The 17418-nt window shown below is 43.1% G+C and overlaps 1 protein-coding gene across 1 annotated transcript in view; it reads right to left on the bottom strand.

The window, feature by feature from the left end:
- Positions 1–5604: 5604 nt before the first annotated feature.
- The window catches only part of ENDOD1 (endonuclease domain containing 1), a 30687-nt gene continuing 18873 nt past the window's right edge, over positions 5605–17418 (bottom strand). Inside the window, exon 2 of the mRNA XM_067750751.1 lies at positions 5605–9814. Within this exon, the coding sequence (XP_067606852.1) occupies positions 8612–9814 (1203 nt within the window). The 3' untranslated portion in view covers positions 5605–8611. The remainder of the gene's footprint in view (positions 9815–17418) is intronic.

The raw sequence follows: 17418 nt of genomic DNA, 5'->3' as shown, positions 1-17418 counted from the left end.
AGGGCTCGCCTAGGCCAGGCTCCAGCCCCGTGGGAAGCTGGTCTAAGGCACTTCCTGACCCTCTCAGCACAGTGCTTCCCACCACGCCTCTCACCTGGCAAAACAATTACTGCCTATGGGAGTTGATCCAGCCAGCGGGAAGGATTTCATAGGATCATTTATTCTAAGTTGCTAGTATTAACACAATGGGCTGCTCTTTGTATTTTCATAGGAAAGAGACAGCCTAAGGGAAGGGAGCCAAGGGGGGAGATTTCTGGAAATACTGCAGGCTGCTGGGGGTGGAAGCAGGGCGGTTATTTGGGAACATGAGTGTTACGACATTTTTTTTTTTTTTTTTGCGGTACGCGGGCCTCTCACCGCTGTGGCCTCTCCCGTTGTGGAGCACAGGCTCCGGACGCGCAGGCTCAGCGGCCATGGCGCACGGGTCCAGCCGCTTCGCGGCACGTGGGACCCTCCCGGACCGGGACACGAACCCATGTTCCCTGCATCGGCAGGCGGACTCTCAACCACTGCGCCACCAGGGAAGCCCACAACATTTCTTAAATGCTCTCAGGTTGGCTGCCACCTAAGGGTAACCCCGCTCAATTTTGCAAGTCGGGGAAGAACTGATGACAATCATAATAATGATGAAAGTGATAATGATGACGATGTTGATGATGTTCTGCTGTCGTCGCAATAATGTCCCAGGAGATTTCTCCGACTTTTGGGGAACCCTCAAATAGGAGAGAGAAACTGATCAAACTTAATCTCTGTGACTCATTAATGTGAAAGTACTTGTTGAAAAGCAAAGATTTATTACCTGCAAGTTGGCAAGATCCTAAAGATGGTCCTGCAGTGGCATCCAGAAAAGGCGCCGTGACTCACGGGAAGTAAACTCAGATCTCCTGGGTCCCAGGAGCGCCCTCCCCTTTGACCAGCCTGCTGATTCCTCACTCCTGGAACTTTCACTTCCCTGGAAGTTTCCTTCTAAATGCCATGAAGAGGATACACCTGGATATGCCTCATTGACAAATAGCTTGGGAAATCAGAGACTTGAGACAACCTCCAGAATCATAATCCCAGGAGCTGCTGTCTGGTGTTCTTGAGGACAGTGACTCAGTTGGCAGGCCCGGGCTGTCCTCCCATTGGCAGGCTGCCAGGGGAGGTCTGGGTGTTTCTGCCGGTTCTCAGAGACTCCCCTGGGACTTTTTCACTCTCTGGCACCCATTTCTTGTTCAGCTCTTATTATTTATTACTCATATGGTGTCTTCTTTTTAATGCCTAATATTTCAGGGACTCGGCTTACTCATGTGGGAGGAAAGCAAACAGGCATGACGTGAGTGCAGAGCAGTCTACTGAAGACGGATTTCACTGACTTTAAGAACATGGGACTTGGGCTTCCCTGGTGGTGCAGTGGTTAAGAATCTGCCTGCCAATGCAGGGGACACGGGTTCAAGCCCCGGTCCAGGAAGATCCCACATGCCACAGAGCAACTAAGCCCCTGTGCCACAACTAGTTAGCCTGTGCTCTAGAGCCTGAGAGCCACAACTACTGAGCCACGTGCCACAACTACTGAAGCCCGTGCATGCTCTGCCACAAGAGAAGCCACCGCGCTGAGAAGCCCATGCACCGCAACGAAGGGTAGTCCCCACTCACGGAAACTAGAGAAAGCCCGCGTGCAGCAACGAAGACCCAGTGCAGCCAAAAATAAATAAAATAAGTAAATTTTAAAAAAAAAGAACGTATGACTTAAGGATAGACAAGAGGCAGAATTCTGAGGACCTGAAGTTCAGAGCCTTATCAGGGCATCGTGTACAACGCTTACCGTCAAAAACCCAATTTTTGGCTAAGCCATGTACACTTTCTAGATAACTGCTTTAATTTTCATTTGTGTCTACTCACCTTCTTTAAAAAAGAACTAGGCACTGATTTTTCAGAAAAAAGAACCAAACCTGGAGCCTTCTATAATAATCAATCTTTATATTTCTGTGATCCTTTATAGCTTACAAAGCATATTAACTCATTTGATTCTTCTGGTTTTTTTTGGCCTCGCCTCGCGGCTTGCAAGGCTCTTAGTTCCTGGACCAGGGATTAAATCCCGGCCCTCGGCAGTGAAAGCGCTGAGTCCTAACCCCTGGACCACCAGGGAATTCCCCTCATTTGGTTCTTACATAAACCTTTTGAGGTTGATACTTTTATTATCCACATTTTACAGATAAGGAATTAAATTTCACAGAAGTTTGGAGACTTTCCCAAAAGTGTCGTAGGAGAACTAAAAGTTGAACCCGGGTCTACAGAATCCAGAGTGCAGGCTTACAAACAAACAACAAACAAAACCAACCCCAAGCCCTATACCGTAACTCTTTGTGGAAGCACTGAAGTGCAGAATTCAGGGCAAATTTGATCTGGAGCTCCTTGTTTTTCTTCCAAAGATGCCTGAAATCCTGGAAGCTCTTGTTAGGACAGGGCCTCTCCTATAACACGGAGTCTTCAGGATGGTTCTAGATAGTGATGTTCCAAATCAGGGTAGCACTGATCCATACAGTACTGGATGGAACTTCTCTCTGCACCCATAAAGTAAAAAGTAAATAAATAAACCTAAAAAACTTTTTTTTTTAACTGAATATTGTTCCATCTTAGCAAGTGTGCCCTTTCCTATCCAAAAGAGAAATACTCCCTAAGGAACTCTAGACTCCTGCTGTCAAAGTCTAGACGACTGTGGGTACACCTGTCGATACTCCAGTGTATGCAATGTTTGGGAATATCAGACGAATCCCTGCAGATGAAAGTACTTCTGAAAACTCTAGGGTTCTATGTAGGTGAGTCTGCCACCTTCACATGAAAAGAAAACCAATAAACTTGTTTAGATGGGCAAGGAGTGTCCAAACTTATACTTGTATTCAGGAAGGACTTATAGACATACATGAGAATCTTAATGAGAGCTGGTAAGAAACATCTCTAGGTATCACCTTATCCCAACAACCACCAAATTATTTTACTCTCAAAGCCCTTTTCATTAAGCATGAATTACATTTTTCTATACTTTTTTTTTATTTCTCAAAGCTATTATTTATTCTGTACAAGGTTCCACTATACATCACACATTCTTCTCCTCTTGCTTACAGAGTAAACAAGTGTACACCAGCCCTTTGGATCAGGTTCACAGGTCTTCCCTGGAGAAGGGTGTCAGGCCAGTTAGACTCATATAAGTTTAGCTCTGGGTTGTTGCATGAGCCAAAGCCCTTTTGTTACCCTCATGAACCTCTCCCACTGCTCAGGAGCCTTCAGGTTGTGTAAGTGCCCATGAGGCAGGACCCCTCCTGGCTAGGGCTGCCCGAGGAACTGTCCATCGGAAGGCGCTCTGGTTGGAAAAGTGATCTCTCTGGGGATGTAACTAGATCAAGATCAAATGAAGGAAGACCGGTCCTGAAGGGTCAAATCTTAGAAACTCGGAAGGTACCTAATACGTGCATCAGTTACAGCAGGAGGCGGAGGGATGAAAAGATACCTGGCAAAGTGGTCAAGAAGAGGGGTGGAACTTGCCAGTGAAAAGGGTGGTTCAGGAGCTAAGTCCACAAGCTCTGGGCATCTGCCAGCATGACCCTTCTAATTTTAATGTTTGAACCAGAGTGATCCATTAAGTGGGCCAAGTTAGGACACAGAGAATAAGTAGACCTCTTATAATTTCTTAATTATTTATCAAAATTATCTTTTGGTTCATTTAATTAGTATGGATTCTTCTTTATAAAAATAATCTCAGTTTTGAAAGGTATGCCATCTTCAGAGAGAGCATGCAGTTTTATATCATACTCAAGCCTCCAAAGTACGAACGTGTTGTCAGCATCTGCTTTGGATGGGATGAGATCACCCAAGGATGGCACTGAGGCTGATAGGCAGGGCCTCTTGGAGGCTGTACCTGGCGAGAGCGAGTTGGTGGAGGAAGGAGGGTGGTCATTCTAGTGCAAGGTCTAAGGATTAACTATGAGGGCCCAGAAATTCTATCCAATCAATACTCCAGGATCTACTACTCCAGGATTAGTCTTCGGGCACTAATTCATAATGTCGTAACTCATAAGAGGCTGAAGAATTAGTATTGACTATTTACAGGGAGGGTCATCATCCTTTTCAGCCGCGAATGTGTACATGCTCTCTGTCTAGTTAACTCTCTTCCAAGTAATAGGGTTCTTGGGAAGCTGAGTCTGTTATAAAACTATGGACTTAGCAAGGAAGGGTCTGGAGGGGAAATGCTTCTCTACTCCAGAGACAGACCAGAAATGCTCATGCCTCCCTTCCTGAATAGGTGCTAAAAAACATGCAGAGTTCCTGTTTTCAGAATCTCCTTTCTCTAGACTCTAGGTCCAGCCGTCACCTGTCTCTTCAGGTATCTTGACACCACTGAGGCTCTGGATTCCTTCATTTGCATTCATAACCTCAACTCCCAGACCGTACTTTAACCCTTCCAGCTCTGATCTAGAAACATCCTGAGGTCTAAGGCAACTTCATCATTTCATCCAAGGTGTATGGATATTATGACCAATAGCTGTATCGACAACAGTTAACATTTACTGGGCACTCGCCATGTGACAGGCATGGGGATAAATGTTTTATCTTCATTAACTCATTGAATTTTCATAACAACTCTCTGAGGTAGGTACTAATAATTAGCCCCATTGCATAGACGAGGAAGCTAAAGCTTTGGGTGGTAACTTGCCCAATATCACATGGTTGTTGAGCAGGGAAGCCAGGATTCAAGCCTAAGTCATTTGGACTCCAGAGCCTGCGCTCTTAACCATTAGGCAACACGGCCTCCAGGAGTGACCTTGATCCCCTCCTGAGAGCATCTCTCTGTGAATTCCTAGTCACTGCATACAATCGATGAAGACAAGTGGCCATGAGTGCTTTCTTTGTTGAAATTTAAGCTTAAAAGCAATAGGTTTGGAGTGTAATTATTAGAAATCAAGCCATAATCTGGGAGCAAATAACAACAGAAAGAGACAATGAGAATTCTGTCTTGAGAACCCATTTATAAAGGTCAAGGAGTCCACACTATATGGTTCATAGTGTAACATTTTGAAAAGCTCATACTGTGATGAGTTTAGGTGAAATGCTGAACAAGACACAGAATCACACATAAGACCCTGCCCACACTGGGAAGGCAGCCAAGAATTCCTGCCACCTCCACCCCAAGGTTGGGTGCCCTAATAAAGGCCACAGAGAGGACCACCTCCCTCCAGAGACTGCTTGTCATTTCTCACACTGGCGGGGCGGGGGGGGGGGGGGGTGTTTCCTAATGAATAAACAAATCAGAGTGTTTCTATAACTTGCTATGTGATTCAGAGTCAGTGAAGCAATAAGCCCCGGGTGCTTCAAATATTTCATGTTCCAGATAGTTTTTCAGAGAAACAACATGGAAAAGAAGTTCTAGGGCTTGTTTCACTGATCTAACCTTCTCTGTTTTCTCACATGATTCAAAATTTAAAAAAAAATCCAGATGGGAGTGGAAACAGCTTGAGTTAATGTTGATCAAGAAGAAAATGGGAAAAAAATTAAAATCACAGATAACCCCCCACACCTCATTACAGCCATCAGGATTCTCCCCCTTTAGATATCTTCCAGAATGGTTGATGCATGGTCAACAATTACTTTATTGAGCATTGTAAGATGCACAGCATTGTACATAGCTTTAAAATGTCAAATTGACTTTTGTCACACCCTCTGTAAAGGCTTCCCCAGTGTCCACGGTTTCGTGGTCTTTCCTGCTGTGCTTCAGGTTCATGCTGTTAGTACCATTGCAGGCTTCCCATGATGTGGTACATGGATCAGCTGCACCATGTCCTCACCACTAGATGTGTGAACTCCTCAAACATGGGGTCCATGTATCGTCGACCTCTGCAACTTTGCTGTCCCAATACACGTTTGATGGATGAATGACTGAACGAATGACCAGGGTTTCACTCTAGTTCCTTCTCCTGACACCGTCGTCTGCATTTAGGGGCAAGTGCTGATGCTGAGAAGCAAACGCTCAAAAGGCACAATGGAAAAGAAAAGTGTCCAAAGACATGTCTGATCCAGACTAGAAAATCAGCTCCATAGTGATGAAGAGTTGGCTGACGTCCCCAAAGGCCTGAGAATATAAAGGAGCCACAGAAAAATCTTCAAGCCAGAGATGGGGCTCATCAACCCAAACTCCCACCCCAAAGCCCAAAGTAGATCACTGGGAACAGGCCAGCAGTCCAGCCACCTGCTGGAGCCAGTGAACCAGAGGCACAGCCAATACCAGTGGTCCAGAGCAAAGGGTCTCAGCCACCTAAACTTAGGGATATTTTTTCCTTTCCAGATTTCAAAAAAGGCCACACCATAATAAATAAATAAGACGCTAAACAACTGGAACTGAAAAGGAAGACATTTTCAAATGGTTCTCAAGCAGCAGTTCAAATACCTTGCTCCTTCCATGGTGCCAAGGGACTCAAGCTACCATGGATGCCCTCTTTGGGTCTTTCAGTATGCAGATAAGAACTCTGAGGGGATATCGAGTCCATGGGAGGCAGTAAGCATGACGTTATGCATGGATGGCTAGCTGTTTCATCATATAGGCCAAACCCATTTGATCCATCAGAGCCTAGTCTGTTTGACGGATGATGGAGAAAACTCTGCCCTGGCCCAGGCAGGCAGCTGGACCACAGATCTGACATCCCAGGTGTGATGGGACATATGCAGAAGACCTTGGCTCCTGATATGCCATCAGCTAGCATCAGGCCTCAGCTTCCTCATCAAATGAGGCTTTGCTCAGACCATCTCGCTGGTCCCTTCTGAAATTCCCTTTCTTTCATCCAGCAGTGTTCCTGACCCATCAGTACCAAGGCAAACCCTTGCTCCTCGTGTACTTTCATGCTGCTAAAACGAAGGAAAGTCCGACTACAGACTTTTATGCTAACAGAAGTGTTGGTAAAATACTGCTTCAGAGTCTTAGGCAATCTGGTGCATAGCTCCCTACGACACGTTCGCAGTCTGGTGTCATACTACCTTACCTTGCATCACAAACTGATCAGGATGGCAGCTTGCTCTTCCACTCTGGGTCCAATTCAATTATTTTTCTACAAAATGTAACTCTCACTGCACTCACATTTCTTGTCCACCGACTTGATGCAAATGGTTGACCCACCCTTCTCTCCTTGTTGCCTTTCTGGACCCCAAGTTTCTGCATCAAACTTTCAGATGCATGGTGGCCTGCAATCCCCAAATCAGTAGTTTACCCTTGGTCCTTTTCTATTATACCCCACGGCAATTCTTTAGAAAACTCAGAAAAATCCAGGTGATTCCATCTCAGCTGTGGAAGGCAGAGCAAAGTCTGGGAGCTTCAGTTTCTTCCCGTCAATCATTTTCAGTGCAAGATTTAAAATGACAAGTGCTTAATCAAAAAATTGGGGATTAGCTCTCACATAGAACTTGAATTAATGGGAGAGATACGTTTTCTAGCCTCAAACACACTAAAAAATAATTTCCTGAGATAATGATTCTGAATCAAGGTTATCCATATGTAAACTTATATATATGTATATGGATTTTTTTTTTCCGAGATGGCCAGAAGAGTTTTTAGTCGGGGGCTCTTTTTTATACCTTTATACCAAAGCAATCATTTAAGGACAGAAGTCAGAGTGTTTTACTACTTTCTACTTTTGGTATTGGGTACTCGTTTGAAGTGTAAGAAAGAATGATCTAGTATGTTGCAGAATATGAATTTTCATATTAGCTTAACATGTAGGTCTTTGAGCTCTGTCTTCTCAGTCAGAGATTTAATATATGTCAAGTTAATCCAAGCTTGGCTAAGGATATCCTCGGACCTACAGCACCTACTCAGAGCAGGGGTCTGACCTATGCACTCCCTTTTTCTTTACCTGGGAGGGCTGTACTAAAGCATTCAAGGGGCAAACAACCTCAGTCCTTGCATTCAGAATTTGTTATGCCACGTTTGCCATAAAATGCTTATCATTACCTAAAAGAAAAAGTGCAGTGAAATTCAACTTTGAAGGAAAAAAACAAAACAACCTTACAGGTCCTTGGGAGCCATGGAAAGCTAAGAGATATAGCAGATTCTATGTCCTAAGAAAGTTATTTCAACAGGGAAGCATGTCTTTACCTCACCAGGTCAGCTGAGTTGGGGAGAAAAAGAAGCAAAATGATAACAAATTGGCCAGGAATATTTATATCAGTTTTGCCTTAAGTCTCAGAGATTAATAGGAGGAACAAGACTCCTTTCTACTTTTCTTGGAAAGCCTTTGGTTTAAAGTTGTCCTCCTTTCCTGTAATTTTTAATTATCACAGATGAACACCTGAGTCTCTCACATGGTCACCTGTATCAGAGTGAATAACTGAAGGTGATGGCTTAGAAGTTCACCCACATCACAGCAGGTGACCTACACATAATCTCACCTTGAACACTTCTCTTGGGTGAAGTCAGAATTGTATCATCTTCCTTTGCAAAAACAGGCAGACACCCCCCACCAAAGGCCAAAATATTACAATAATTGACAGTGAACAGAAACCCATTATATAGGCAAAATATTCCAGCTTTCTCTATTAAAAAAACAAATCAAATTCACTGTGACTGGGCACTCAGTTTTGTTTTTTTTTTCTATAATTCCCCAGGATTGTCAAAAGTAATCTTGTAGCCAATCTGCTTGCCGACAGTAAAAATGACCTGAAATAGGCCACCCATGGTGCCAAAAGCAGTGTCAAAGAACAGAGAGATGATGCCACCAAGGCCCATTGCAATGTCCCTGCACACAATTGGAACTGCGCCTATGGTGTACACAGGAAAAGTGGCCACGTCCACAAGGACTCGGACAGGGATGCCCACGATACGGCAAACAACCTTCAGCAGGCAACAAAGGATCCGGAGAATGGCCCTGGTGATCCTGACCATGACTTTGAGTACCTTCCAGGGAATGCTGGCCAGCTCCTCCCCAATGGTCAAGAAGTAGGAGACGGTGGCTGACCCCAGGCGGTAAAGACAACTTTCTAGACCACAAGTCACCTGTTTGGTGACATACCACAGGAAATACACAAGGTACTTCAGGATTCTGACTGCAAGGAAATAAATTAATTGGCAAAGCTTGATGAATGGGGTGGCAGCGAAGCCCAAGAGTTTTCTCAAAAGGCTACTCCTTTCCCCAGATGCCTCTGGAGGCAGCAGAGTGGAGCTGGTACTCCTCGTGCTGGAGAGGGTCCCAGAGTCCCCTTCAGAGTCTACCCTTCGCTCCTCATCCTGGACTTGGTTGACCATTTCCAGGATTTTTTTCATCTTCTCTGTGTCTTGTTCACTTTCCCCACAGTTGTTCTGGAACAGCTGAGGCGTGAATGGAAGCAGTTTCTCAAGTTCTTTCACCATCACATCTTCTATGACCTCCCGGTCCCCAGTGTGCTTGACAAAGCCCATGGCCCAGCCTCCTCCAGGGACAGCACAACAGGCTGCCAGCCAAACAAACTCTGGGATGGTCACTTTGTCTTTGACCTTGAGGTCTGAAGGCACGGCACCTGCGATGATGTAGAGCTCTTCCCCATCGCCACACTGTGGGCTCAGGGCCCGGTCCATTAGGCTGTTGAGATTCACGTACCACCGTTTCTGGAAGGATGGGGTCATTGGAGCTGCATTTGTGAGAGTGAACGTGGCCGTGTCGGGGTCACTGCTGAGGGAGAACGGGTACAGCTGTCCTGTCTGGTATTCAGAACCCAGGTAATCTGCATGCAAGGCTTGCTTGCTTCCCAGATTGTTCACAGAGCTGATGGCATCAGCCTCGTCCATTACCTCCTCAAGGCTGCTGTTGGGGTCATCAATCTGAAAGAAGAAAGAGAGGTTGAGATGCGTTCCCTGTTCACAGCAGACAGGGTGTCCTTGGATCATTCTGCCAAGACGCGAGCAAAGTTCCTATCACACCAACACTTGCAAGGCTTAGGTTTGGAAGGGTACACACACTTCATTTGAATATCCCACAATCCTGGTGTCTGAAAACATCTTTCAAATGGGCTGTTTCCTATTTCACTCTCTGTGTACACTCCACTCCTGCCCTGCAGTAATACCCCATCACACACTCACAAATACACCATCAGGACATTGGTTTTCAGTCTGCTGTGGTTTTATAAATTTCATAGCCCTTTTTGGGAATATTTTTCCATGAGATTCAAATCGATTTTAAAAATGAAAACAAGGGGAAAAGTAAATCTCAGCAGGCCCATAAAAATCATAACTGTAATTCAGATAGTCAACCACCAATGTTAGCTGCAATTTAAAGAACATATTCTTAAATGAAATTTACATACTTTGAGATATACGAAAAGCATTCAACTCTAATCAGAGCATTTAAATCAAATGCGGTGGTGGTGGGGGGGCTTCCCTGGTGGCGCAGTGGTTAAGAATCTGCCTGCCAATGCAGGGGACACAGGTTCAAGCCTTGGTCCGGAAAGATCCCACATGCTGCGGAGCAGCTAAGCCCGTGCGCCATAACTACTGAGCCTGCGCACTAGAGCCCGTGAGCCACAACTACTGAGCCTGCACACCTAAAGCCTGTGCTCTGGAACAAGAGAAGCCACTGCAATGAGAAGCCCATGTACCGCAATAAAGAGTAGCCCCTGCCCGCCCCGACTAGCGAAAGCCCGCACGCAGCAACAAAGACCCAATGCAGCCAAAAATAAATAAATTTTAAAAATAAATAAATAAATCAAACAGGGGAAAATGTATAGATTATTGTCAGTTATTAGATACTTCCCAGGCCAAGCTAAAATTAGACCAAGTTCTCTTTGAATTTCATCTCCTCATAATATTTGCTATCATTAATGCATTTTCTGTCCAGGCCAATCTAGCTATGTGTTATATATCAATAATGATCAATATATACATCCCTCTTGGTTCTGGTTTGTTTTTCTTTTCTTTTTAAATTCAGCAGTATAATACATACTTTCACTTTGCCAATCTGAAAAGATGAAAGGAAGGAGCTCAGGATTAACCTAGAACTCTATTTTCTGCTCCCAAACTAGACTGTAAATTCCTTGACACCAGGGACCCTGTATATAGGACGCAGTCAAGGACTGACACCTACTAGAATCTCAAGGCACTCTTGTTCATCCGAGATGGTCATCACAGCAGTATTTATAATAGCAGGAAGTTGAATCAACCTACATTTTCAGAAACTGGGAACAGTTAAATAAATGGTGTTATATCCATTAAAGAAATATCTCAAAGCCATTAAAAAGCACTTGTAATAATGGGGAAATATGTGCTATACTGTTGAAAGGAAAAGGCAGATTATAAAATTAAATGATAACAATTTTTTTAATTCTAAAAATAGGCATGAAAAAACTTTGGAAGGAAACACATGAAAACGTCCACAATGGTTGTTTGACTCCTGAGGGTGAAAGTGATACTTTTTCTTCCCCCTATTTTCTTGTTTCTCTCCCTGTACCTCTCCTACCCACATCAACCCACAAATTATTTATATGTTATTTTCAAAAGGAAAAAGAACAAAAAAGAAACTAATTAAAATAAGTAAATTCTTACTAATTGATTCCCTAGGTTTAGACTCGCTAAACCTGTCTCTAAACCTAAGGGAGTCCAGGTCATGTGATCGTTGCACCTCCTGTCAGGAGGGCAACCAACTCTGCATTTCTCCAGCTCTGCAATGGCAAAGGTAGGCATGCTCATGCATGTCTGTGTAGGGTTAGCAGGGCAACAGATGAGCAAGTTGGTATAAAAGCAGGAATATTCACTGAAGTCTAATGATGAAGTAAGCCAGAGCCTCACCCTTCAAGGTTGTTCTGTCCCTTCCCCCAGTCTTAGAAGTAGAAACGCTCCTGGACGGTCTCCACTCCTACCACATCCTCACAGGACAGAAATAAGAAGCACATTCATTTTGCAGAGCGGCTGCCGCTGCTCTTCTATAGCTGAAAGATACACCCCATGGAAAGATCAACTTCATTCCTGAATCATGAGATCGAGATATGGCAGAGCCAAGATTATGGAGTCTTGGGTGGAAGGTCAGGAATTTTAGGATGCATGCTTCTCCATGGTTACTAGGGAACTGTGTCTGCATTTAGCCTGGGGTAGCTGCTTTATCCCATCTAGCGGAAGTCTGGAGCTGGTTTTTTCATTGGTAGCTGTGTGACAGAGCACAGGTCAACACAGTGGTTCGCCTTCTGCCCGAGAGCCACCCAGGGATGAAATAATGCCTACAAGGACAGAAGCCAGGCTGGAACACGAGAAAAGAGAGATTCTTGGATGAGCAAGGGGAAGGAACAAAAGAGAGTCAGGCAGGAAGAGAAAAGGGGAGGGGAAAAAAGACAGGGGGAAGACAAAAAGAAAGAGAGAGAGACTCGTGTGTGTGTGTGTGTGTGTGTGTGTGTGTGTGTGTGTGTGTAAGAGACAACACAATATCCTGCTCTTAGGCAGAAACCAGGACTGTGGGTTGATTTACTCCCAAACTTCAGAGCACAGTCTCCCAGCTGCCAAGGTCAGAGGAGACTGAGCTGGTTGCTTCTGCATCTTCTCGTGCCACTTGAGTTCAAGGGGCTGCCGTGGTTAAGCCTTTTCTGCCCACAGTTCGCAGGTACACGGGAAATGGGCCAGTATGAACTGAAGTGGTTAGGAAGGCCAGGGCCCAATTCCACAATGGGCCCTGTGCACCTCCCTGCCCTGGGCCTCCCTAGGCAAAGCAGAAACTAAACAATATGCTCTGGATGTGCCGGCAGAAGAGAGCACATCTTCCCTCCCCTTCCCCTTGCTTTCTTCAGAACCCCGTATCCATGGTCACTGTATTCTTATGAAGCCCAAATTTGGCCCTATGGTTTGATGACAAGGTAGACTATAGTGTTTGAAATCAAGACAGAATGCCTGAATTCTGTACCTACATAGTGATATAACAGGAGGTCAAGAACTAATTTTTTTTTAACTGCCAAGTAAATGCTTTCAATATAACATTCTACAGAAGGTATTTTTTAGCTGATTCTACAAACGGGGAAACTAAAACACGGAAAGATGAAGTAACTTTTCAAAAGATATCCAATAATTAGCAGGACAGGATCTGAACGGAGGTCAGTCTTTTTATTCCTAAGGTACATGTTCTTTATTACTAAGCCATATTTTCACCCATCTTAAAGAACACTGCTGTACCAGTTTTCTCCACCAGAGAGTAAAAAATAACCACTGAAGTCTCCTTTTCTCTCTGTGTCACAGAATAAATGAAGTTCCTTAAGGTTGCAGGGAGATAAGCTGATGTGTGAGCCCCTGGAATTGCAGTCCCCAGAATGGAGAGAGAGTGGAAAGGAGAAGGTAAAAGGGTACATGTACAGGCTGGCCCTCATGCTTCCTTTCTGCCTTTGCCCAGAGCACATGGAAGCTGAGCCTCTAGCTTCACAGTCTAAGAAATGTGGCAGCACAGGCAGCAGGCAACTGGCCAGAGTAGTTTCCAGAGTACTACTACCCTTAGAGACTGGTCAGCTGGCTGGTTCCCCCAGAAGCACTGTTCCTGTTAGCACCTCACTTGGCTACTTGCTGTTTTCTCTACGTCAGCAGCTGTAACAGAGAACAGTAAACACAGCAAAAGTTCACGGAGGAAGACTGTGTCAGGCATTCTAGGCTTGTCTTGTCTGGCCATAGTTCAATACACTAATGTATATAATGTATATAAATTAGTATGGATGCTACCAGTCAAAATTAAAACATAAAATAAATAATAGAGAAACTTCCCAAGGCTTGCCTAATACAGTCTTAAATCTCTGACAAAAATACCAAAGAAGGTTTTATGAGACCACATATTGATCTTCAATGAACCCTCTATTCTCTCCTTTGAGGATCCAATTACATCAAAGCCTCTCCTTCTATCCTTTTTTGTGATTTATGTTCTTTTTCATACTTTATACCTTACTAACTTTGTATATTGCATTCCAGGTGAGTCCCTAGATCTATCTTCCAATTCACTAAATCTCTCTTTAGCTATGTTTAGTTTACTGCCTACTTTGTTGAGGTGTTTTTGTTTTTCATTTCAATGAATCTTATTTTCTTTTCTAGCATTTCTATTTGGTTCTATTTCATAGTCTCCTTTTTTATTTATTTTTCCTCTCTTGAGGAATTCTTTTTTATCTTTCAATAGTTTAGACATTCTTAAAGTCCCTTTAAGATCTGTTTATTTTATTTGGTTTTTCAGTTTATTTTGTTGCTTCTATTGGTTGACTTCAAGGTGGTATGTATACTTAAGTGCTTAGCAGTTTTTGCTCATAAGCTTGTCTTCATAAGAGGTCCATGATGTTTTGTTGAAAAAAAAAAAGGCAAAAATGAAAACAAAAACAAATCTAATAGGATTGCTTTCACAGTTGCCTCTGCCAGAGCCCTAAAGAGTTCAATGATTCTGGACTAGTTTCTGAGTTATTTTCTCAGTTCAGGGTTTCCACATGGAGAAAACAGTGCACATTTGGACCCATACAAAAGAAAGATGATGGCTTTAAGCTTATTTCTGGAGGGTGACTATTTCCACTAATGACATGATGTGGGCAGCTACTCCCTATAACAACTTGCAGGTAGTTTTCATGCCTGGTTCACCAGTGCAGCAACAGTTTGCCAGCCCCCAGCTTTACCTGGTGAGCCTAGTTCCAGACCCATGTCATGAAGAGGTTATGTAATCTTGATTCCTGTCCCCAGGCAGGTTAGCGCCCTAGTCCCTACCATCCCTGTGGCTTCCCACATATAGCTTTGGCTATTGATTTCTTATATATTTCTGGCACCTGAAAATTCTTCTTACTTTTTTGCTGAAATATGAATTTAATTTAAATACATACATATAATATTTTTTAATACAACATTTCTATGTGTTTGTAATGGAAGGAGAGGCATTCCACATCTGCCCAGAAACTTGGTTTTTCCCCATCTAAGGTTTATAAAGTTTCTCCTAAAGTATGCCTTGTTTCCTTGTATAACTTATTATGGATTTATCATACCCAAATTTACTTACTTCGCTTAAATCTCCTTTTTTCTATTTAGACCACCTACTGGATACCTGTTTGGTGTAAGTAGAACAGTATCTTCCAACACGTTTACTGATGTGTCAAGAACTTTACAGGCTGAAATCTCTCACTAAGAATAGGATATAGGGACTCCCAGATCTTTGCCAAATCACATCAGCCAGCGTACAAACAATCTGATTCTGTCTGGTTTTTCTTTGTTTATTTTTACCAATTCCTTTGCATTATCTATCACCTATAATTCTCTTGTCTGTTCATGTAGGCATTTCTGTCTTACTGAAATTTATTTCCATTGATTTTGTATTTGCAACTTACAGTCATTAAAAAAATGGATATTCCATTATGAAATCACTTTACCATATAATTTATAAAACATATTAAATCCCAGGCCCTTATAATAGTCTGCTAACTGATCTCCACTGAGAGAAATGCCCATGATGATTTCCACTTCCACCAGTTTTTTAACTTACGACAAAACTTTCTTTTGATCTCAAGATGACTAATGTTCTAATGTCATTTGTTAAAGAGTCATCTGAAAATCTAAATAAAATTGGTATAACAGCTCCCCCTCATCATCATGCTTCCTAACTCTACAAAACAACCATTATGTCTTGGTAGGCTCTCACTTTCTGAAGGAATGGCAAAGTGTGTCTGTAACTAAAATACCTGATTCGTGTATGGAACACTGTACTAAAAATAATAAGAATATTTGATTTAAAAGTCTAATATATTCTTTGAGACACTGTCACATAAAGGGCAGGTGTTTTTTTTCCATGCTCTCTGCAGACATAGTTTAAGGATCTGGTTATAGTAATTACAGTAAGTTACCGACAACACTGCTCCCTAAAGACAAAAATACAACTATGATGTAAGATGTAATTTCAGATTACAATTTCTGGGTTGCACTTGCCCTTTTGCAAGCACCACTAATCTTTCTCTTTGGTTTCCCAGTGGAATCGCTGGATGAAGGGACAGGCACAAAGCTCTCTGTGTAATCCACCTCCCTGTGGACCTAGTCCTCCGGGGCTGCCGATATAATCTGATACAGTTCCTGGGTTTAATGGAAAATTTTTTTCCTAATCACAGCATGCTAGGTAGGTTTTAGAAGAATGTGTGCTCCCCAGCCACCAGCATCCTGCCCCATAAATAATCTTATAAAAAAATTCTTCTTCAAATTTAGTACCAAAAAACAAAACAAAACAAAACAAAACTGTTTCTCTCTCTCAACGAGTTGGTCTGTTTCCTTTAACCAGACAGCCAAAGCTATTTAAACCCATGGGATTTCTTTTTTGCTTTGGAATTAAATGAAAGGAGACTTTCAATTTTCCTGCTAATATGCATGTAAGAAAAGTGGACTAATAGAAAATTAAGGAGAGCTGGAGGGAAAGTAGGCACCCATTCAACAATAGGTATTAAGCATATTTATGTGTGCTCACTACTGTAGGAGAAAGCAGTAGGACTGGTAATAATAACACCACCAACACTTATCAGGTACTATATGCCAGGCCCTATTCTAAGAATTTCACTTGTACTAAATCAGTAAGTGGCTGCACTAAGTATTCACTCATCTAAACTCATGAAAACTAGGTACTTTTATTATCACATTTGGACAGGTGGAGAAACTGAGGCACGTGAAGATGAAGTAGCTTACTCAAGGTCACACAGTTAGTGAGTGGTGATGTCATGGCATGAACTCAGGAAGTCCATCCCCACAGCTGCTGCTCTTAATCACTGCTTCACATGCCTCAAAATAGGCCTCCACATCAAGAAACTCATGCTCAACTTAAGGAAACAAGATACGGATACATACAAAGTTAAGTAGGAAACCGAGAAAAAACAACAGTGCAATGCAGATAAAGTTAAGTGCCAAATAAACGCGATGAAGAAAAAGAGCAAAATCGGATCCAGAGGAAGGAAGGGCACAATAAATGAGGTCAGAGAAGATATCTTACTTTTTGGAGAAAACAAAAGCTGAGGCAGGGTTAGAAGGATGTGCAAGATTTTGATAAACTTAGAAAAATAGAAAGGTTAGTAAGGCTTCACGAGACGTCTACACAAAGGCTTGAGGGCAGAGATGAGCAGCCTGTGAAAATGCGACTCTGAGTAAGGAAAAGTGAAAGGTTTAATTGGAAGGGATAGCCGGGGGCCAGACTATAAATGATCTGACATAACAGATAACTAATCATAGGATAATTATAACTGCGACTCATAGAGCGCTCTCTATGTAGCAGGCACCATGGTAAGTGTTTTACAGAACATACCTTTTTAAATCCTAACAGGAGCCCTATGACCTCCTTTGTAGAAGATGTAACTGAGGCTCAGTCGTTGAGTAGCGTGAGGATGTCACACTTTCGGTGAGGGAGGGTGAGGTCGCAAACCCACATGGTGTGACCTCAGCGACCTTAACGCACTACTGCTCCATTCTGCTTTCTGTGT

This window comes from Pseudorca crassidens, chromosome 9, assembly GCF_039906515.1.
Source record: "Pseudorca crassidens isolate mPseCra1 chromosome 9, mPseCra1.hap1, whole genome shotgun sequence".
NCBI classification, from domain to species: domain Eukaryota; kingdom Metazoa; phylum Chordata; class Mammalia; order Artiodactyla; family Delphinidae; genus Pseudorca; species Pseudorca crassidens.
The sequence above is the reverse complement of the archived record's forward strand: the minus strand, read 5'-3'. Positions and strand labels throughout refer to the sequence as shown.